Here is a 19,954-nt window from a genome sequence, read left to right as displayed (position 1 = left end):
TTACCAATGCACTAAAATACCCTTGTCGCTATAGACATGTACGAGGCCTTTCAGATCGGGAGACATCCGTGAAGATGAGCAAGTCGGCGTGCTCTCACTGGATACGACTCCGACCTGAACAAGATTCTGACTATTTACAGTCACACCCCTTTAAGGCTGCTCGCGAGAGGGAGCGAATGCGACATAATCAACAGCTGATAGGAGTTCGTGATCATGTAATATAATTAAAACCAATCGAGTATACAATATAAAGCCTGTCACTGAGAAGGGTATGCCACACTTCCCATGAACACCCTCGTCCCAAAAACCGATATCGTGATCCCAGCTCGTCCCGTCGTATCAACATGTTTAGGTGTAGATACTCTCAGTGTAGTAGTTGACTGCCAAGCCCTTCTCAGCCATCTCTGCGTTTTCGAGGAAGTGAAGCGGCATCCACACAAGATGTCCCTAATTTGCGTGAGCAGTTGTTCAGATCGAAAGGAGTGAATACCACTTACCTTAATCTTGTCCAGGTTACTTTTTACGTCAGCCTCGGGTTGGTACTTGTTGTACAGATGGCCCTGTTTCATGTCTCCCCTGGGCAAGAAGTTCTGGTAGTCTTCAAAGGTGCGAATGTTGTCATCGGGATCTGCGTGGAACAGATGACGGAAGACCTCTGTGTTGACAGTAGCTCGCTCGGTCCACATATTCCAAACCTCGTCGCACAAGGGGTCAGTAACAAGCTTGTCCCATTCGTCACCCTCGTACCAGTGGTTAGGGCAGACGTCCGGGGGCTGTGCGTTAGGGTCCTCGCTTGCGTCCAAAGGCTGAGCAGGCAACAAACCTAAGTGTTCACGCCAAAGCATACGACGAAGGGTAGCAGCGTGATGACCAGCTTGGTATTCATGGCCGTCCATCATCGAAGGAAGTGCATTAGTATCCTCCATGATAATGGTCAGTTCCGAGTCGTGGTAGCCCAATTGAGATCGATCGTTGATGTTACTGCTTCCGCAGATGGCAATTCTGTCATCGACAATGCAAGTCTAGCACAAAGTCAGCGTTACTCCTTATAAATTCACAGGTGGTTTCATTCACCTTTCCATGAACGTAAAGTTCCTCCTGAACCCAGTTTTCCTTCTCTTGTTCGGCGGCATTCTCGTCCCATGGCTCCTCGCTAACCTTCTTTTCGCCCAACATGGCGCTCTTAGCCACACTGTCTGCACTGATGACTTCATCCTTGTTGAGTCCGGCAGCCGCTCTACGGGCTTCGAACTTGCGCTTACGATCCTTGTAGTGCTCCTTCTCATCATCCTCGGATTCGCCCTCGTCGGAAGAAGACGATTCTGCACCACCGTGCACACCGGAGGACATGATCTCCTCGGCCTGGGCACGCTGGACTTCTTGGTAAGTAACACCGGACTCTTCTTCCATCTTCTTCATTGCTGGTGTCTTGTTGAGTCGATCGTATGAGCGAAGGTTGAATACGAAGACGTGCTTCTCGGGATCGATACCCTCCTTTCTGATCTGGCCGAAGATGGAATGTTCTCCTCTGTTGATCGACTTGTATTGGTAGTCCATGATTGCTCTGAAGATGTGTTAGCGGATGCGTGAGCACTGAGGAAACAGGAGACTATCTTACCTAGTACCGGCGGCGGCATTATCTCTCAGGTCACCAGCGAATCCAGGAATAGCCGGAATAACGATGATGACTCTGAACTTGCGACCTTCCTTGCCAGCTCTAACACAAGCGTCGACGATGGCTCTACCGATCAGATTGTGGATGGGTGCTTGCTCCTCTCCAGTGGAAGTGATGAAGAACTGGTTCTCAATGTAGACAAAGTGCTGGGCATTTCTGATGATCTCACAGTATGCGTTCTGGATACTGTGCTCGGTCAGGATACCACTGGACCAATCTGCGCTGCTTCGCACAATCTGCGCATGGACACTGCCTTGGACGTTTGAAGGATCCGGTCTGCCAGTCTTGACGTTCATGGGCGAGATGGGGTGGTGAATGTACTCTCCAACAGGATGCTTAGGCCTTTGGACTGCAATCAGATCCTCATCTTCACCCTCACGGCCCTCCAGAGTGAGCCAGTCGAAACGGTCATCACGCTTGTACTTGTCACGCTTGACAAAGTTCCAGCGCAACTGGAAGTGCTCGGCGATATCGTAGACACAAGGACCGATAACACCCATAGCCACATCGTGCCAGGGCATACGTCCATAATCGGCCTTGCTCAACTCATTACTTTTCCAATCTTTGACATCCTGGAAGTCCATAATACGATTGTTATTGAAATCTTGTCCAGGGAAAACTTCGTTCTCGACACCCGAAGGATGAGCATCGGCTAGGGGATGCTGCATCTGGTCCCAGCGACCGAAACAAAGGTCAAGGCCGCCGATGAAGGCCAGATCGAAGTCGATGACGATGAACTTTTCGTGATGGGCCCAGTAGAAGGTCATGTCTCCGGCGTTTTCGAAGACGTTGTGGTCGGGGTGACGCATGCTGTGTATGAGATCAGTACTTGATATGGATTGGGGAGCTGCACGCGGTTCTGTGGCGGTATGTACAGAAGAGGGGACGGTCATAACTTACACATGGATGTTGCCATGGCCAGGAGTTCCCTCGGGGCAGAGAGCACGAAGGGCACGCTTGGTGTGGGCAGAGTTGCAGGTCAAGGCTTGGTTGACTTCCTTGTAGACGACAATGTAGATTTGGACGCCGCGTTCAGCTGCACGCTTCAGGATGTGATCCAGACGCCAATCTTGAGTGGTGAATGGAGGTCTGCGCAGGAAGAGTTCGGGCGACAGCCACCAATCCTCGATGTAGATTGTCTCCTTTGCTCTTTCAAGTGCGACCGACACGGCGTGGAAGTAGTCGCGGCCGTCAATGTACCACTTGATTTTGTTTCCATCTCTTTCCGGCGCGAAACTTTGGAAGCGATGGCCTTCGCCGATTTTTGTTCTCTTCTCGTCGGTAGCCTTCTCGTGCTCTTCGTCATGACGATGGTTTGGGTTGATCAGGTTCTGCCACTTGCCAATCTTGTGCTTCGCGTGGACGGCCTTGACCTTGATGTCGTAGAGAGATGTCTCCTTCAGCTTCTGTCTCAGGTCCGAGAAAGGATGCTTGATGTGGTCGCCAGCACTCTTATGCTCCGCGTCGGTCGAGTCACGAGTCTGCTCTGCCGAAGAGTCGACATGCGACGTCTTTCCGATAAGACCCATGTTGCGTATTTGGACTGGTCAGCGCTTAGGTATGCGCAGCGCACGCGATATTAGGTATCGAGTCGCGAAAGGGTCCAATCAATGACCTCAATCGATTTTGAGAGATAAGGAAGTGCGGAGGAGGGGAAGAGGGACAAGGAAAAGAAAGACCGGCTGAGCTCGGAGTGTTAACGTTTACCTTGAAAATCGAAGGAACGCTGCACCTTCCGAAAACCTGATCGCCAGACACAAGTCCTCGCCCAACTTGTCCGATCTTGGTGCAAGTGTGGTGTTTCGAGTGTCGCCTAACCTACGAGAGCCCCGCGCTTACTATTATGTCATCCCGCAGCTTCCAAACCAAGATCAGATCAGTGGAGTTGGTGTGGCTTGCAAGGGGTGGCTGGCTATCATCTTATCCAGGATCCATCAAAGAAACATCCCCTTGAAAGTTGGCTGGTGGTCAAATCAACTCTTAGGTTATGTATGCTCATATTACTGCCATATTCATGTATGAAAAATCATCTAGACACAAAACACTCCCTTCTTCCCTGTATGCATAAAATCCATCCCGCAAATTTACAATGCCAAAGACGGTGAAATTACAAATGCCAACGCCATACGCGAACAGCAACTTCATCTTGTTCCAAAACCGACTACATACCAGCAGCCAACATCAAGCCATAACCAACCGTGATGATTACGACGTAGGCCATGATTGAGGCGGGTACACCACGCGTGATGAAGTGCTTAACCTGGAGGTAACGTCTGCCAGTGTTGGGCTCTTCCATCATGATTGCAGCTGTGGTATTACGTCAGTACTCATTCGCAGCAGTTTACAGGTATTCAAGAACTTACTCATGTTGGGGAACCCAGAAGTGGGAAGACCCATAGCAGCGGAAGCCATGAGAACGCTTCCCATAACAAGAAGGTTGGGGTGTGGATCGCTCATGCCCTCACCAACCTGCTGAACCAAGGGCAACACAATCAAGGCAGCGACTGTGTGGGAGATAAAGGTAGCTACGACACCGATCAAGGCAGCAAACACAACCAGCACGCTGTAAAGGCCGAGACCTTCGACGCGAGTGGTGATGGATTCGGCAATGGTACGCAGCAACCCAGACGAGTTGACGGCCTTTCCGAGTGCCAAACCGCCAGCAGCCAGAATAATGATGGTCCAGAGGAAGTTGTTGAAGTCCTCCTTGTTGAGAATGCCCAACCCGAAGAAGACAACCATAGGAAGAATGGCGACAACGCCCATGTCACCAAACATGAATTCGAGCTGGTGGCTGAAGCACCAGAGCACGATGGTGAAAATAGTGACAAAGCTGATGAACCACTGGGTAGGTGTGAACTTGTCCTTCATAGGGCGAATGGGCACGATTGTCGTGTTGCGACCTGGACGGAATGTGACCAAAAGCAGACCCCAGATCAAGAGGATGGAGATAATGCAGACGGGGAGTGAGATGAAGAACCAGACTCCCCAGCCGGGTGCTGGTGTCATGTTCTGAAGGGCAATCAAGTTTTGAGGGGAAGCAATTGGCGAGGCAGCGCCTCCCATGTTTGAAGATAGAGCAATGCCCAAGAGCAGAGCCTTGGACATATCCGAGTCGGCCGGCAGGTTTCGCAAAATGGGCTACAATATGGTCAGTGTTTTGTCCTCAATAGTCTTGGGTGAAGCACATACCTGAATGATGGAGAAGCAGAGAACAGGAGCTGCGACGTTACTGATCCACATACTGGCAAACATAGCAACAAACATGCTGGTGATGAGCACGTTGCGAGGTTTCGTGCCAGCCTTACTAAGTACGAACGTCGCCATCATCTTCGCAATGTTATGCTTACTCAATGCAGCAGCAATCGTGAAGCCTCCGAGCAAGAGCATGATGACAGGGGACCACATAGCACCGAAAATGTAAGTTGCTGCTGCCTTGGATTCGAGACGACGATGAGGCTCGGCTTCGGATCTGACGACGCGCAAGACCACAACAAGGAAGGGGACGAGCAGCGAAGTCACGAACAGTGGGATGGCCTCGGTGGCCCAGAGCAAACTTACAAGGACGACAAGCGCCAAGCAGTTCTGTTCAACTGGAGACTCCATGATGGGTGCGAATAGCAGGATGAAGAAGACGGCAACCACAGCCACCAGAGTATAGAAAGTGCTTGACAGGAGGAAACGTGGGCATCGGTACTTACCAAGAGGTGTGACAACCTCCTTGGTAGCCTCCAGCTCTTCGTCACCCTGCAAACGTGCCTTGCCGCGGTCTTCGATACCGCCCAGCATTGTTTGGCCGAGACCCATGTTGGCGGCTTGTGCTTTTCGCTCGATACCAATCATCTCACGCCAGACGGTGTTGCGCTCCCAGACGACGTGTTCGCGCAAGTGTAGGCGCAGCTCACGTCTGGCCAGGTCGACATCGCCCTTGGTCACAAGATCTGCGTATGCTGTCTCGAGCTTCTCGATGTTGACATTCAAGCGATCGGTAGTATCCTGTTGGAAAGGATAGGCATTGTCGACGTTGGCCTTGATGTATGAGCTCTTGAGCTTGCGGTCCAGAGTTTTGTCGTACTTCTTCAACACTTTCGCGAAACCAGTCTTATTGAGTTGGATGAAAGAGCGCAGTTCGCACAAGGTGACATATAGACTGATGGTGCGTTTCTTGAGAGTCACGCCTTCGTTGTACAATACGTCGAGGGCTTGGTCGTCAAAGTCGTGAGAGCTGCTAGGTCGTCTACGCGACGAAGAATCCAGATTGGAGCTTGCCGACATGTCGTATGGGTTGCCGTCGCGAGAGTTTGACTTGGTGAGACCGGTTCGTTCATCATCACTCTCGCCTTCTTCTTGATGGCCACTCAAAGTACTGGCGCGTCTTCGACGACCGATGCTGAAGCCCTTGAAGATGCTAGCTTTTCTCGCCTTTGCCAAAGTACCGTTCCTTGCAGCCGGGCCAGCCTCGTGTTCTCCATCCTGCTCTTGTGTCTCTTCCTCAAACTCCTGTTCATCCTTGAGGAGTGACTCGACTTCGGCAAAGATATCCGACTCCTTGTTCTGGTAGAAGGAAATGATCTTTTCCAGGTCGTGGTCTAGGGCGCGGGAAAAGACCTTGTCTGGGTCCTCATTGTCGCCGGCAAGAAGTGGTGAGGCCTCGACATCTTCGGGGATGGTATTTGCTTGGTGAAGCCTCTTCTCGAGGGTGTATATCCTGGCGTACGTCAGTAGGCAGAAAGCAAGGGCTTCGTGGACGCGACGGACAATTTCTTGAGATTGCTGTACGAGATGTAGTTGTTGCTCCACTCGGGCACGGCATTGAACTGGATGCTATGCGAGAACTTCATGTCGAGTATGCGCGCGAGCTTCTCGAGTCGCGCGGCCGAATATTCGTTGTGCGATGATGATGTCGACGACGGAAGTGGCACTGCGGGTGCGGGAAGAAGAAGGCCGAGCTCGATGTCGGTATCGTTGAATCGTCCACCCTCCAGAATGCTGACGCCAAACGGTTGTTCTTATTGATTCCGGTATCCTCTCACGTGGACATCTGTATCTACAGGTGTGGGTAGCCTCAATGTATCGCACGTAGTCGCTGTGATGGACTTCAACGTGGGTAACGACACCGTGCCATCATGATTGGCTTGGGTTCCAAGACAACCAATCCCCCAGCTTGGCGTAGGTATGCTTCTCGCGGTCCCTCCTCGACCAACACCACTTTCGGCCCTCTTGAATGTCATTTGACCTTGTTATGTGGCCCTCGCCCTGCGTACTGGTCCACTTCGTTCGCCTCATCATGTGCACCCTGCATGCAAGGTGCCTGCACACCGACGCCCAGAATGTCACTGCAAGATAGCTGTGTAATTGCACCATGTCATGCTTTTGTCTTACTCTGTGTTTCGTCTCAAGCCATGTGCTGACTGAAGACCGATGTACTGCCATCGACAGTTCAGTGCTACGACAAGCTACAGCCATCCATCTTCGACGATGATCAGGACTGAGACCAGGCTTCACCTCGACACGCAGGGGCTCAGAAGAATTTTGTGACACTCTACATATTCGGCACGGATCTCTCATGCTCATCTGGCCATTGTCAGATCTGATTAGAGATCCCGCTTGTTCGTTGTTGGTAGTTGCCTGGGATTGGCGATCCCAAGCCCTCATTGTCATTCCCCATCAGGATTCAATATCAAATCTTCGCCATCCATGTTCTGCTCTGCTTCTTCATTATCAACATTGTCGTCGTCGTCAGTTCCATCGTCTTCAGCCGACCACTTCTCCAGTCCATCCTCGTCCTGTTCTTCGTTCGGCTCCTCCTCTTCGTCTGGGGGCAGATCGGGGTCGACTTTCTCTCCTAGGTGACTTGTTGGAAGGAAGACTTTTCCTTGCAGCTTATCAGGGAAGTATTCCTGGACGACCCTGCCTTCTCTGTAGTCCGGGTTATATTTGTATTCTTTGCCGTAGCCGAGTTCTTTCATCAACCTTGTCGGAGCGTTGCGCAGATGCACTGGAATAGGTATGCCGGCAATACCAGGTTCTGACAGAGCAGCATACGCGGCATTGAGACCTCGATATGAGCGTGTAGACTTTGGCGCCTCAGCGAGTGCCACTGTAGCATGTGCAAGGTTGATTCTGCACTCAGGCATGCCGATCTCTTTGGCAGCCGTGTATGCAGCTGTTGCCAACGGAAGCAAGGTGTTGTCAGCCAGACCAATATCCTCGCTCGCCATGACTACCATTCGTCGCGCGATGTAGACTGGATCCTCTCCGGACTGCAACATACGAGCGAGGTAGTAGAGTGCTGCGTCAGGATTGCTACCTCTGACACTCTTGTGAAACGCGCTGATTGTGTCGTAATGCTGATCTCCCTGGCGATCGTATACTAATGTTCGAGTCAAGTTTTCTTTGACAGTCTCAACGGTGGTATCGGCATCGTTTGACAGATCCAGAGCAAGGGAAAGAAGATTCAGGGCTGTGCGAGCATCACCGTCTGCAAAGCTTGCATGATAGCGAAGTAGTGCATAGTCATTGCCTTCTAACAACTCTGACGCGTGAGGTGTCGTGGGAGGTTCAAGGCTCAGAGCACGCCTGAGTATAGATGTAATGTGCTCATCATCTAGCTTGGACAGAGTGAATGTACGACATCTTGAGAGAAGAGCATTGATGACTTTGAAGCTGGGATTCTCCGTAGTAGCTCCAATCAAAGTGATTGTGCCATTCTCTACAGGGGCTAGGAAGACATCTTGTTGGCTTTTACTGAAGCGATGGATCTCGTCACAGAAGATGATTGTTCTGCGGCCAGTGAGAGATAGTTCATTGCGAGCTTCGGCAAACAGTTTCTTGCATTCGCCAACACCAGACGATGTACTGTTGATCTCAACAAAACGATTGCCTGCGGTTTTAGCAATGAGGCGTGCAATAGTGGTCTTGCCTGTACCTGGGCCGCCCCAGAGGACCATAGAAGGAACACGATCGGTTTCGATCAAGGAGCGGAGAACACCTTTTGGGCCTACAAGCTCTTGACCCTGTACTTCGTCTAGAGTACGTGGTCGCATTCTTTCTGCCAGAGGGGCAGCTTTTTCCAGGTTGACATTTTTGGATCTTTTAGGTAAAGGTTGATGAGAGTCTTCTTCCTTGACATCCTCTAGAGGTCTCTTCTGAGTTGCGATGGGAATTTGGACATTCTTGTAAACCTCGGTGCCATTTACGGGCTGGGTAGAAGAGGGGATGCTCTGAGTCCGTTTGGCAGCTGGAGTTTGGAAAAAGCTGGCCACCTGAGTTGGTTTCGGGGGAGGTTGCTGTGTCGGTGGCGGTGATTCGTCGGTGAATTCATGGCAACCTGAATCGATATGTCGATTGATATTCAGCTCCTTGACGGGCTTGCTACAGATAGGACAATCGACGAGCTGTTGTGATGACATGGGAGGTGGTTATGGAATGACATGACTTGATAAAGACGCGGGATTCGGAGGAGACGCGTTAAGCTCTCGAGACGAGCGTCGAGACGACGCGCCTTTTGCGGTATCGGCGTGCTGGTCCCGGTGATGTCGTGCTTGGTAGTGGGGTTGGTCAAACATGGGGTAGAGATAATATACGACTAGCAAGCTGACTCTTACGCTCGCCATGAGATTGCTTCGACCCTCACTTGTTTCTATCAGGACTCTCCCTCAGAAGTCTCTCGTCCGCCAATTCACATCATCCACGTTCAAGATGCGCAAGGATCCGTTCAAGCCTGCAGCCCGCGTGGCCGGCCAGAAGCAAGATGTCTGGTCCATCGTCAACGAGGCCGCTGCCTCTTCCAAAGTCTCTGATGTTGTGAACATGGGGTGAGTAGGCGAAGACTTTCTATGGCCAATCTTTAGCTGACCCCCGACACAGACAAGGCTTCTTCGGCTACAACCCTCCCCAATTCGTCATCGATGCCGCCAAGGGTGCTCTGGACAGAGTCGAGTGCAACCAGTACTCGCCCACCAAGGGAAGACCTCGTCTGAAGAAGGCTTTGGCAGACGCATACTCGCCCTTCTTTGGGCGTACTCTGTATCCTGAGAAAGAGGTCACCATCACAACCGGCGCAAACGAGGGCATGCTCTCGGCCTTCATGGGCTTTGTCGAGCCCGGCGACGAGGTCATTGTCTTTGAGCCTTTCTTCGATCAGTACATCCACAACATTCAGATGCCTGGTGGTAAGGTTGTCTACGTGCCCCTCCATCCCCCAGAGAAGGGTGCCACTCAGACCACTTCCGCTGGTGACTGGTCCATCAACATGGACGAGTTGAAGGCCGCTATCAACGACAACACCCGCATGATCGTTCTCAACACCCCCCACAACCCCATTGGAAAGGTCTTTACACGGGAAGAGCTGCAGGCAATCGGTGACTTGTGCGTCCAACACAACATCATCATCCTGAGCGATGAAGTCTACGATCGTCTCTACTACACGCCTTTCACTCGCATGGCTACTCTGTCCCCTGAGATTGCCAACCTGACTCTTACTGTTGGGTCAGGAGGCAAGAACTTCTACTGCACAGGTTGGCGTGTTGGATGGTTGATCGGTCCTGAGCACCTCATCCAACCCGTTAGTGCTGCCCATACTCGTATCTGCTACAGCAGTGTTAGCCCTCTACAAGAGGCCACGGCTATCGGCTTCGAGGAGGCTGACAAGCACAACTTCTGGGACGAGACCAAGGCCGAGATGAGAGGCAAGATTGATCGTTTCGTCGCTGTCTTCGATGAACTGGGCTTGCCCGTGAGTCCTGCTCCGTTCAACATCGTGTCTTCTCCACTAATATGACCCTCCTAGTACTCCGATCCCGAGGGTGGTTACTTCGTTCTTGTCAACATGTCCAAGGTCAAGCTGCCATCTGACTACCCCTTCCCTGCACACGTTGCAAGCCGTCCTCGTGATTTCAAGCTATCGTACTTTATCATCAAGGAGCTTGGCGTTGCTGCTATCCCTCCTACCGAGTTCTTTACTGACGACAACGCTCATATCGTCGAGGACTGGTTGAGATTTGCCATCTGCAAGAACGACGACGTGCTTGACAAGGCAAAGGACAGACTCAGAGGTTTGAAGAAGTACATGCAATAAGCGCTCCAATACCCATGCTATAGATTTACGAGAATGACAATTGTGTACATATGATGCAGTGTACATGCCAGAAGTGACGACATTTGCTGTGCAGACAGTGAGAATACCGGTGTCCAAAGGTCTTGATCATAAAACTTCGGTCCAACCCGGGGAGCGTGACAGACATTTTAACAATACCCTGGAGAGCTTTCTAAATAGTGCTTGTCTGTTTGAATTCTGTTTCCGCTTGGTCGTCTTGAGTTATCGCGTCCGGACATCAAGACCAGGGTCACCCAGCAAGCGATGAAGCAGATCTATCGCGATCTATCTCCACCTTAGCGCCAGATGCTGACATCATCACCGATCTCTCTTGACGATCAAGGGATTCATGTCTCTGCACCAGTGCATCTTATGAACTAACGATTCTGGAGAAAAAGAAGCATCGTCATAGCTAGCTAACAGGTAGACTGAGCTCATGTGTATCGCTGTTTTTCTCAGCCTCTTTTCTTTCCAATTTCCACACCTTTTTCTCATATCAATTGATGCTTCGGACTTTATTTCACACTTCTGCGAGATCCCTTGCGTATAGAACCAAGACAGTTCTGGTCCCAGTCAAATTCTCACCCATCTCACGATATCAAGCCACTATGGTCGCTGCTAAACGCAAGAGAAACGCGGCCACGACAGCTGCTGCAGTTCCGTCTCCGCCACCAAATGGATTGACTAACCCTCAAGAGAACTCAGAGGTCATTGACGCGCCGAACGCGTATCGAGCTTCTCCAGACAGCGATGTAGACCAACGATTAGCACCAGGACCTATCAAGTCAGAAGCAGGATCAGAGTCGCCTCTGTCAGACGTCCCGGATGTCGAGCCGCCGGCTAAGAAGAGAAACACCAAGAAAGGTGCTGCTAAGGCGGGGGCCGCTATTAAGAAAGAGAAAGAAGATGTAGCTACTGAAACAACGCCGGCTAAGAAGACACCGGTCAAGAAGGCAGCCAAAGACGACATGGATGATCCGGAAGCTGAAGACGAAGAGGAGGCCGGCGAAGAAGAGCTGTCTGCGGCGCTAGGCCGACCTCCTCCCGTCAATAGCGATTATCTGCCTCTACCTTGGAAAGGAAGGCTAGGATATGTAAGCTTGTAGCGAATCAGCGTAAGGGATGACTTGCTAACAAACATAGGCTTGCTTGAACACCTATCTCCGCTACAGCACACCACCAGTCTTCGCCTCCCGTACTTGCCGCATTGCCTCAATCCTGGAACACAGACATCCCCTTCGCGATCCTAACGAGCCCGAGCACCCAACGAAAAACCGTCCTGATAGAGAGCAACCTGCCAGCATAGAGCGAGGTCAAAAGTACGTCGAAGCACTTGGTGTCGCCAATGCTAGGGATGTCATCAAGATGCTCAGGTGGAATGATAAATACGGCATCAAGTTCATGCGCTTATCCAGTGAGATGTTCCCTTTCGCTTCTCACGAGGAGTATGGTTATAAGCTTGCTCCTTTTGCTTCCGAGGTACTGGCAGAGGTCGGCAAAGTTGTTGCTGAGTTGGGTCACCGTGTCACCACCCATCCTGGACAGTTCACACAACTGGGTTCACCGCGCAAACAAGTTATCGACAATGCTCTGCGCGATCTGGCTTTCCATGATGAGATGCTCTCGCTTCTGAAACTTCCCGAGCAGATGGACAGGGATGCAGTCATGATTTTGCATTTGGGAGGCGTCTTTGGCGACAAGGTAGCAACTTTGGACAGGTTCCGTGAGAACTACAAGGCACTGCCACAGTCTGTTAAGAACAGATTGGTGCTCGAAAACGACGATGTCAGTTGGTCAGTTCACGAGCTGCTGCCGGTTTGTGAGGAGCTCAACATCCCTATGGTTCTCGACTACCACCACCACAACATTATCTTTGACTCTGAGCAGCTTCGTGAGGGTACAGCAGATATTATGAACCTTTATCCCCGCATCAAGGCAACGTGGGACAAGAAGGGTATCAAGCAGAAGATGCACTATTCTGAGCCAACGCCCGCTGCCATCACTGGACGTCAAAGGAGAAAGCACAATCCTCGTGTGGCCACTCTTCCACCTTGCGCAGACGACATGGATCTCATGATCGAGGCAAAGGACAAGGAGCAAGCTGTTTTCGAGTTGATGAAAACATTCAAGCTGCCAGGCTACAATACTTTCAACGACATTATTCCACACGTCAGGAATGATGATAACAAGGTGGCCATGCAGGCCTCCAACAAGAAGAAGGCCACACCCAAGAAGAAGGGTAAGAAGGTCAAGGACGAAGATGAAGAGATGGAAGACGATGAGGAAAGTGCCGTGAATGGCGAGACCGCCGCATTGGTACCCGAGGAAGAAGTTGGCATGGGTGGTCCTGAAGGTCGCGTATACTGGCCACCAGGCATGGAAGACTGGCTTCGACCTAAGAAGCGTGAAGTCAAGCCTAAAGCCGTACCTGGATCCGCAAAGAAGGTCACTCCTGCACAGAAGAGAAAGGCCCTGGCCGATGCTGTCGCCCTCGAAGCTGCCGTAAAAGAGCAGCACGAATCTGATGAAGATGCCGCAGAAGCAGCCACGCCAGCAACGAAGAAGGCCAAGGAAGCTCTCAAGCAAAGAGCAGCCGCTGCCCGCGCCAAATCCGATGCCCTTCAAAATGCAACTGCGCCTCCTGCTGCCGCACCCGCACCCGCGACGACAACAAAATCAGCGCCCAAACGCAAAACACCCGCTCCCAAGGTAAAGAAGGAGAAGGAAGAAAAGGTCGAAGTCACACCTCCCACCAGTGATGACGCCGAATCAGAGCTCGAATTGAACTCATCAGAGGAGGATGCTCCAGCCAAAGCGCCAAAGCGACCTGCTCGTGCCGGTGCAAGATCAAGCGGTAGAGCCAACAAGTCCAAGGTCAGCTATCAAGAGGCGGACGTGAGCATGGATGAGGATTGACTCGAGGGGCAAAGGGGCTTTGATCTTGTTCAGCATGCTATTGCTGCTGCCCCGCCTGGTACTGTGTAGTAGAAAACTTGATATATAATAATTACTTGACCTTATTTCCCACTGCCACATGGCTCGCCATTGTGTTCAAATATAGGCATAAACATGCAAGATGATCTTCGACCCTGGATGACTGTTTGTCGACAATAAGATCGAACAGCTGCCCGACTCTCCCACGTCTGACTCCAGTAAATCGATGCCTGTTGAAATGCAAGATACCTTTTGGATCAATCAACACGTCCCAGCGGCATAGACCCTCCTTGGACAGGCAGAGAATTGCAAATAGCTCCGTGCAATTTTAAACAATTATTCGCCGGCCTCACACTCCATCGGGCCCTGCACATGGTGCACCAGAATCAGTCACCAGGGCATCCACAAACACTCGACAACAGCAATTGCTCCTTCCCCTCCTCCACCAGCACTCTCGCTTGAACCAGCCCGGACGATCGATGTAATTGTCCACAGAGAGCGGTAGCTACCCAGGCTCTTGTTGAATAGATCATCGATAGCAAATACCTTCTTGCGTTCTGACCGCACCATCTGCTAGCTTTACCTACTGTCGATGGAAGTGGGAAGAGTTGCTGCACCAATGTTTCGGCAATTGTCCTTGGAATGATTGGAGTGACGATGAGCTCAACACAGAGCATTGATCAGACTATAGCACGTGATAAAGACAGCATGAGCCCTGGCGCTAGCTCGATTCGTTCCAAGTCACAGGATCTCTCGACACGTCCGGAAGTGTACACGAAGCAGGCAGGATGGCAATTAGGCCCCGAGGGAGTAGAAATCTGACAGCACGTGAAATATGATAAAACCCTTTCATTGATTGATTGCTTTTTGATAGTTGTAGACTCGTGATTGAAACATTAGCGACATTGTACGTTAATCTTGGAACTCTATGCGCCAACAGACACATTTGAGCTAGCCGGTGTCATATTTCCCCTGCTTCCTTGCAGCAATCCGAGCAGACTTTCCGCTGCTTCTCTTCTACGAGCAAGATCGTCCTTGATACGCTGGTGTTTGGCCGCTGCACTGCGTTCTGTAAATCTGTTGGAAGTGCTTTCTTCCACGAACTCGATCGAGTGAATCATGTAGCTGACACCGTCGTGATCGGAACCCCACTCCCGAGAGCGCAGGAAGTTCTGCGTCGATGCCATGTAATTTGTAAGAGCAGGCAGTATGAGGAGTGTAATGTGCAGGTCAGCCTTGGGTGGTAAACGCAATGGCACTTTGGGCTTCTCTGTGACGACTTTGCCCAGTTCTGGAGTGTCTGAGGCCTCTTCGCCTTGCTCTGAGAATAGCTCGCGGAGGTCCTCATTAAACTCGCCAAAGTCACCACGGATCCAGCCAGAGTGAACAGCAGCAGCGACAGGGTCAGAATCGTCAGAATAAACTTCAGAACCCCATACTGCGCGTGTTTTACAGATTTCCTCGAGACCGCCAGCGACAGTGTCACCTTCGTCGGTAGTACCAGAAGCGGCAAGATAGGCGCGTGGTACACGAACGGTAAACGTGCAATTGTCTTTGCCTTCGAACCTAGGGATCGGCTTGACAGAGCTCTTGAAATGATACTTGGAGTCGAGAGGAGTGGACTCTCTTGGAGGCAGACTGAGCTTTGTAGAGTAGAGCTGGCTTCCGAGGTGCTTTCGTTGGAAACCTGAGATGGATGCGAGCAGTTCCTGGTTTGAGACGGATGTTTGAGGTTTGCGTGCAGAAGGCATCAGCGGTGGCCTTACATTGTGATGATGGTGGTGGGGCGGATGCGCGTGAACGGCATGGTGATGATGATGGTGGTGATGATGAGCAGCAGCTGCAGCCTGCTGCGGCGTACTGGCATTAGACGGGAAGCGGAGAGGATGGAAAGGTGCTTGGGCTTGAGGGATTTGTTCTTCCGGCATGCCATGGTGATGATGGTGGTGGCTAGGGGGTCTTGTCAGCATCAGCGTGGCCGTACAAAACGGCAATTGGATTACTTACTGGTGTGCGTGGGCATGATGGTGATGATGATGCGGTGGTTGATGTGTTGTTTTGGGCCGCTTGCTGCCTCTCTGGCTAGCCGTCGGGGTGTTCCTACCATCCACGCTATCACTGTCCTCGCGATTGTCTTCTCTCAATCTGCTTCGTGCTTTTCTACTATCTGTGTCTTCGTTGACATCCACCTGCCTGGCTGGACTGCCGCGTGAAGGGGTTGCAATACCGGCTGTGGGAGTATTACTACCAACACCGCTACCGAGGCCCGAGAACATTCGACCAAACTCACTTTTAACGCCAGGGTCCGCTCCAGGGCCTATGTGTCGTGGTTGTGCTCCTTGAACCGCTTGAGGCAGTGGTGACGACCTTCCATTCTTGTGTCTGATCTCTGATGCTACGCCCAAGAAGGCTCGCTGAAGAGGGTGTTCTTCTCCTTCTCTTGCTTCATAGCCCGGCGGGCCGTACATGGCGTAATGTGCTGCATTCGGCCTTTGCCTATCATCCATGCCGTTCATGGCGGGCGATTGCCTGTGTTCAGGTCGACCGATCATCTCGTTGTGTGGGCCACGTTGTTCCATCTCTTCTCTGCTCGGCATCTGCACCGCAGGCCTAAACAGACCTGGATACTCCTCGCGCACTGGGCCGAAGTTCAGGCGACCATACGATTGTGGTGGAGGCGCTGGCGTGGAGCGTGCTGTATGTGACATTGTGTGAGGCAGCTGATGATGGCCATGACCGTTGAGATCCGGCCGTTCAAGATCAGCCCTTGAAGGTGGTTGCGACAACGGTCCGGGTCTGCCCATGTGGTCGACGTATGGTGGGAAAGCGGAAGGGTGACGTGGCGGCGGTCGGTCGTGCATGTCTTGCCTGTTTCGCAACTCCTGATCGAGGTGAGCATGCATGGGTTGACTGTTAGGTCGGGATGGCGCATGCCCAGCGTAGTGATGTTGCTCCTCAGGATGGCCTGAAGGTGGAGATGACTGGAAGGGGCGGAAGCCTGGAGCAGCGTTATGTTGAGACATGTGGAGTGGTTGGTGTGGACCAGGTTGATGGAAGGGCTGAGACTTTGATTCTGCAGGTCTCTGAGCTTGCATCATACTGGTCGGGCTGTGGGGCCGTGGGTAATGGCCAGGCGGGGCTCTTGTGCTGGCCGAACGAGCTCTTTGCGGGGACGACGGGTGTATAGGCTTCATCGGAGGGGAGGGCGCAGTCGCGACGGTCTTTGGCGAGTGGTTTCCATGGCGAGACGACGGGTCGCCGCCGATGAGCGAAGAGATGGACATGGTGGTGCCCGGTCGGGAGCTGAAGCCTGGCAGTTCCCTCGAGCCCACATAAGGCGAAGCGGATGGGGTATGGCGAGGCGCAGGCATGGAAAACCCAGAGCCTGGTGGGCCCGAGGTAGGGGAGGGTGGTGGCATATTGCGAGAGGAGTATGCGAGATGTGGTGGCGGAGGAGGAGGGTCGAGCGGCGCTGCGACAAAAGTCAGCCCAGGTTCTGTTTGACAAGCTTGAGAGAACGCGGAAACGTGCCTCCTGGATAGCGCTCACTCCCGACGGAGCGACGCCGCGCAGGATCGTAAGGGAAAGGCCCGCTTGACATTTGCGCAGAGGTGGGAGCAGATGCGGCGGTGGATGAAGGAGGATGAGAGGTGGGATGCGGAGTCTGAGACAAGTGCTGGTGTTGAGCTTGCTGGTGCTGCTGGGGCTGTTGACGATGATGTGCCAAGAGAGCTAAAAGCTGGGGTTAGAAAAAATCTTGACCTTTCTCGACTTTAGCGCGGTGGGCCAGATTAGGCTCCCGAAGCCGCTGCAGATTGGGAAATGCACGGTCGCGTGGCTGCTGAACCCTGCCATTCAAGCTGTCATGCCAACTGTGAAACCAACCCACAAAAGACGCGCTCATGTAAAAGACAAAGACTCAATTGTCGTACCTTGTGGCTGTGTACTCCATGCTCTTTCGTACGGTGCGCCCAATCCAGGTGCCGCAGATGCTCCGCCGGGGCCAATACCATAACTGTCTCTTCTGCTGTGCTGCGTCGACGAGGGCATGAAAGGGTCGCGCGTGTGGAATGGATCCGAGAATGGCATCTGAACAGGCGGTTGCGCGGTTTGCGTATGGTATGGAGGATGCGACGACGATGAGACCTGAGACGTTGCGGATTGCGCGGCCGCAAAGGGCTGAGACGAGGGTTGTGGCAGTCGATTATCCATCTTGACACAGGCATTGCATGTTAGTCCGAGACCTTGGCTTTGAGAGTCGACCCTGTGGATTTTACCATGGACGGCCGCGGGCTTGTACATGCTGGCTTTGGCCTTTTTCCTTGTCAAGAGACGCGTAGACCTGATGTTGAGAATATGCGATAGCACCGGGAGAAAAGCGAGAAGTTGAAGAGAGGAGGGGGTCAAGCGCAAGACTCGAGCTTGCTTGGTTTGCGCTTGGGCAGGCTCAAGACTTCAGGCCCGTGCTGCTTTGGATCAATCTTGACTGCGTCACTCCAAAGTCAAAACTCCACCTACAAAGTCCACACCTCGTGCCAACGTGCTTTACAAACTCGCGCCGGCCAGATCATGCTCCCTATGCCTGGTGCTCCCTCATCGTCGCTCGCTCTGTTCCGCCAAAGATTATTCAACATGTTCGAGGGAGCCGACAAACGTGTGATAGCTTCGTTTTGGTTGTTCGGTGAGCTGCATCTCCTGACCACCCCCTGCCTCTACCTACTTTAAGTACCTTGCATGTCCAGACTATTAACTCATCAACCAGGTCTCATTAACAATGTACTCTATGTGATCATTCTCAGCAGCGCTCTGGATCTCGTCGGTCCTGCCGTTCCAAAGTCGCTCGTCTTACTATTCGATGTTGTACCGTCATTCCTGGTAAAGCTCACCGCGCCATACTACATCCACCTCGTTCCGTACAACTTGCGGATTCTGGCTTTTGTCGCACTCTCATCGTGCGGCATGTTACTTGTTGCCCTGAGTCCTGGTTCCGCCGACTCATCTGTAAACGCCGCTTCTATCTATATCAAGATGTCGGGCATTGTATTAGCATCCATCAGTAGTGGTGGAGGTGAACTCAGCTTTCTTGGTCTGACCCATTACTACGGCCCCTTCAGTCTCGCGGCCTGGGGGTCAGGCACTGGCGGCGCAGGACTGGTTGGTTCAGGTGCCTATGTCTTGTTCACCACTGCCATAGGCTTCAGCGTTCCAACTAGTCTGCTTGCTTTCTCCTTCCTCCCCGTCATCATGCTCTTCAGTTTCTTCGTCTTGTTGCCTGGCAGGGATTTGCTCAAGGCGAAAAGCCATGTCTATGTTGCTGCTGGGCAAAACGACCTGGATGCAGACACTGAATCGCTACTCAACGACATCCCAGATGACTCTCGTCCACTCTCGTTACCGAAACCGAGCCAGGGCACTTCATCATCATCTGATGCATGGCTCAATCTTAAAGTGAACTTCTTACGGGCCAGAAGTCTATTTTTCCCATAGTAAGTCACAAGATCCTGATACCGACAGAACAAACGGTAAGCTGAACACTATCCTCCTACCATAGTATGTTGCCTCTACTTCTCGTATACGTGGCCGAGTATACGATCAACCAAGGTGTCGCACCCACTCTGCTGTTCCCTCTTAACGAGACACCCTTTGAGCACTATCGATCATTCTATCCAACCTACAACGCCATATATCAACTCGGCGTCTTCATATCTCGTTCTTCATTGCCTTTCGTGAGGATCCATGCACTATACCTTCCTTCGCTCCTGCAATGCGTCAATCTTGTGATGCTGGCGACACATGCCATGTTCCCGTACTTGCCGAACATATGGTTCGTCTTTGCCATTACATTCTGGGAAGGATTGCTTGGAGGAATTGTTTACGTCAGCACCTTCCGCAGGATTGGAGAGGAAGTAGCCGAGAGTGATAGGGAGTTCAGCTTGGGGGCAACATCTGTGTCGGACTCAGGTGGAATCTGTATTGCAGGGTTTTTGGGAATGGCAGTCGAAACGGGACTTTGTGGGTGGCAAGTGGCACATGGGCGAGATTGGTGCAGGAGGCTATAATAGGGTAACATGCAGCTCACAAGTATGAGACAGGCACTGTGTTGTTGCATAGATGAAGAGGTCCGGAGGCTAAACGGAGTTAAGCGGTCAACACGCAATGCGGAGAGATGATCAGCATGTCACTAAGCATAGCGCATGCCCCAAAATTAAACAAAGACATGTTACAACACATGGCTCTTTAGCTGACAG

The 19,954-nt window shown here is 52.0% G+C and overlaps 8 protein-coding genes across 8 annotated transcripts; 4 read left to right on the top strand and 4 right to left on the bottom strand.

The window, feature by feature from the left end:
- Positions 1–252: 252 nt before the first annotated feature.
- On the bottom strand, positions 253–3,465 carry M438DRAFT_346589 (phospholipase D/nuclease). The gene is made up of 5 exons (XM_029905715.1): positions 2,576–3,465; positions 1,619–2,485; positions 1,075–1,564; positions 498–1,022; positions 253–447 (listed from the first exon to the last, which is right to left on the bottom strand). The coding sequence occupies exons 1-5, from the start codon at positions 3,202–3,204 to the stop codon at positions 349–351; spliced, it is 2,610 nt and encodes an 869-aa protein (XP_029759853.1). The 5' UTR covers positions 3,205–3,465; the 3' UTR covers positions 253–348.
- A 371-nt stretch (positions 3,466–3,836) lies between these two features.
- On the bottom strand, positions 3,837–6,516 carry M438DRAFT_275833 (SPX domain-containing protein; the record flags this gene model as incomplete). The annotated part of the gene is made up of 4 exons (XM_029900813.1): positions 3,837–3,982; positions 4,039–4,816; positions 4,868–6,383; positions 6,434–6,516. The coding sequence occupies 4 exons, from the start codon at positions 6,514–6,516 to the stop codon at positions 3,837–3,839; spliced, it is 2,523 nt and encodes an 840-aa protein (XP_029759852.1).
- A 128-nt stretch (positions 6,517–6,644) lies between these two features.
- M438DRAFT_38156 (uncharacterized protein) lies at positions 6,645–7,209 on the top strand. Its single transcript, XM_029908905.1, has one exon. The coding sequence runs from the start codon at positions 6,802–6,804 to the stop codon at positions 7,084–7,086; it is 285 nt and encodes a 94-aa protein (XP_029759851.1). The 5' UTR covers positions 6,645–6,801; the 3' UTR covers positions 7,087–7,209.
- A 123-nt stretch (positions 7,210–7,332) lies between these two features.
- Positions 7,333–9,087, bottom strand: M438DRAFT_275843 (putative AAA family ATPase; the record flags this gene model as incomplete). Its single annotated transcript, XM_029900814.1, has 1 exon — positions 7,333–9,087. One exon carries the CDS (start codon positions 9,085–9,087, stop codon positions 7,333–7,335), a length of 1,755 nt encoding a protein of 584 aa, XP_029759850.1.
- A 278-nt stretch (positions 9,088–9,365) lies between these two features.
- On the top strand, positions 9,366–10,766 carry M438DRAFT_346587 (kynurenine-oxoglutarate transaminase 1 mitochondrial precursor). Its single transcript, XM_029905714.1, has 3 exons — positions 9,366–9,492; positions 9,545–10,412; positions 10,467–10,766. Exons 1-3 carry the CDS (start codon positions 9,377–9,379, stop codon positions 10,752–10,754), a joined length of 1,272 nt encoding a protein of 423 aa, XP_029759849.1. The 5' UTR covers positions 9,366–9,376; the 3' UTR covers positions 10,755–10,766.
- Positions 10,767–11,740: 974 nt separating this feature from the next.
- M438DRAFT_275628 (UV-endonuclease UvdE) lies at positions 11,741–13,688 on the top strand (the record flags this gene model as incomplete). The annotated part of the gene is made up of 2 exons (XM_029900800.1): positions 11,741–11,866; positions 11,916–13,688. 2 exons carry the CDS (start codon positions 11,741–11,743, stop codon positions 13,686–13,688), a joined length of 1,899 nt encoding a protein of 632 aa, XP_029759848.1.
- Positions 13,689–14,537: 849 nt separating this feature from the next.
- M438DRAFT_321011 (Rxt3-domain-containing protein) lies at positions 14,538–17,178 on the bottom strand. Its single transcript, XM_029902899.1, has 2 exons — positions 15,714–17,178; positions 14,538–15,656 (listed from the first exon to the last, which is right to left on the bottom strand). The coding sequence occupies exons 1-2, from the start codon at positions 17,123–17,125 to the stop codon at positions 14,633–14,635; spliced, it is 2,436 nt and encodes an 811-aa protein (XP_029759847.1). The 5' UTR covers positions 17,126–17,178; the 3' UTR covers positions 14,538–14,632.
- Positions 17,179–18,266: 1,088 nt separating this feature from the next.
- On the top strand, positions 18,267–19,933 carry M438DRAFT_321007 (putative Golgi integral membrane protein). The gene is made up of 3 exons (XM_029902898.1): positions 18,267–18,387; positions 18,469–19,192; positions 19,258–19,933. The coding sequence occupies exons 1-3, from the start codon at positions 18,276–18,278 to the stop codon at positions 19,763–19,765; spliced, it is 1,344 nt and encodes a 447-aa protein (XP_029759846.1). The 5' UTR covers positions 18,267–18,275; the 3' UTR covers positions 19,766–19,933.
- Positions 19,934–19,954: the final 21 nt, after the last annotated feature.

Source organism: Aureobasidium pullulans, assembly GCF_000721785.1.
Source record: "Aureobasidium pullulans EXF-150 unplaced genomic scaffold scaffold_11, whole genome shotgun sequence".
NCBI classification, from domain to species: Eukaryota; Fungi; Ascomycota; class Dothideomycetes; order Dothideales; family Saccotheciaceae; genus Aureobasidium; species Aureobasidium pullulans.
The sequence above is the reverse complement of the archived record's forward strand: the minus strand, read 5'-3'. Positions and strand labels throughout refer to the sequence as shown.

Bases quoted from the DNA above. Each gene is read 5' to 3' on its own strand.
- M438DRAFT_346589 (XM_029905715.1), bottom strand. From the start codon at position 3,204: ATGGGTCTTATCGGAAAGACGTCGCATGTCGACTCTTCGGCAGAGCAG. The intron at 1,023-1,074 runs GTGAATGAAACC...ACTTTGTGCTAG, and splicing joins AACTTTACGTTCATGGAAAG to ACTTGCATTGTCGATGACAG. The intron at 448-497 runs GTAAGTGGTATT...CACGCAAATTAG, and splicing joins GTAACCTGGACAAGATTAAG to GGACATCTTGTGTGGATGCC.
- M438DRAFT_38156 (XM_029908905.1), top strand. From the start codon at position 6,802: ATGATTGGCTTGGGTTCCAAGACAACCAATCCCCCAGCTTGGCGTAGG.
- M438DRAFT_346587 (XM_029905714.1), top strand. From the start codon at position 9,377: ATGCGCAAGGATCCGTTCAAGCCTGCAGCCCGCGTGGCCGGCCAGAAG. The intron at 9,493-9,544 runs GTGAGTAGGCGA...CCCCCGACACAG, and splicing joins TCTGATGTTGTGAACATGGG to ACAAGGCTTCTTCGGCTACA. The intron at 10,413-10,466 runs GTGAGTCCTGCT...TGACCCTCCTAG, and splicing joins TCGATGAACTGGGCTTGCCC to TACTCCGATCCCGAGGGTGG.
- M438DRAFT_321011 (XM_029902899.1), bottom strand. From the start codon at position 17,125: ATGCCACCACCCTCCCCTACCTCGGGCCCACCAGGCTCTGGGTTTTCC. The intron at 15,657-15,713 runs GTAAGTAATCCA...AAGACCCCCTAG, and splicing joins CATCATGCCCACGCACACCA to CCACCACCATCATCACCATG.
- M438DRAFT_321007 (XM_029902898.1), top strand. From the start codon at position 18,276: ATGCTCCCTATGCCTGGTGCTCCCTCATCGTCGCTCGCTCTGTTCCGC. The intron at 18,388-18,468 runs GTGAGCTGCATC...CTCATCAACCAG, and splicing joins AGCTTCGTTTTGGTTGTTCG to GTCTCATTAACAATGTACTC. The intron at 19,193-19,257 runs GTAAGTCACAAG...CTCCTACCATAG, and splicing joins AGAAGTCTATTTTTCCCATA to TATGTTGCCTCTACTTCTCG.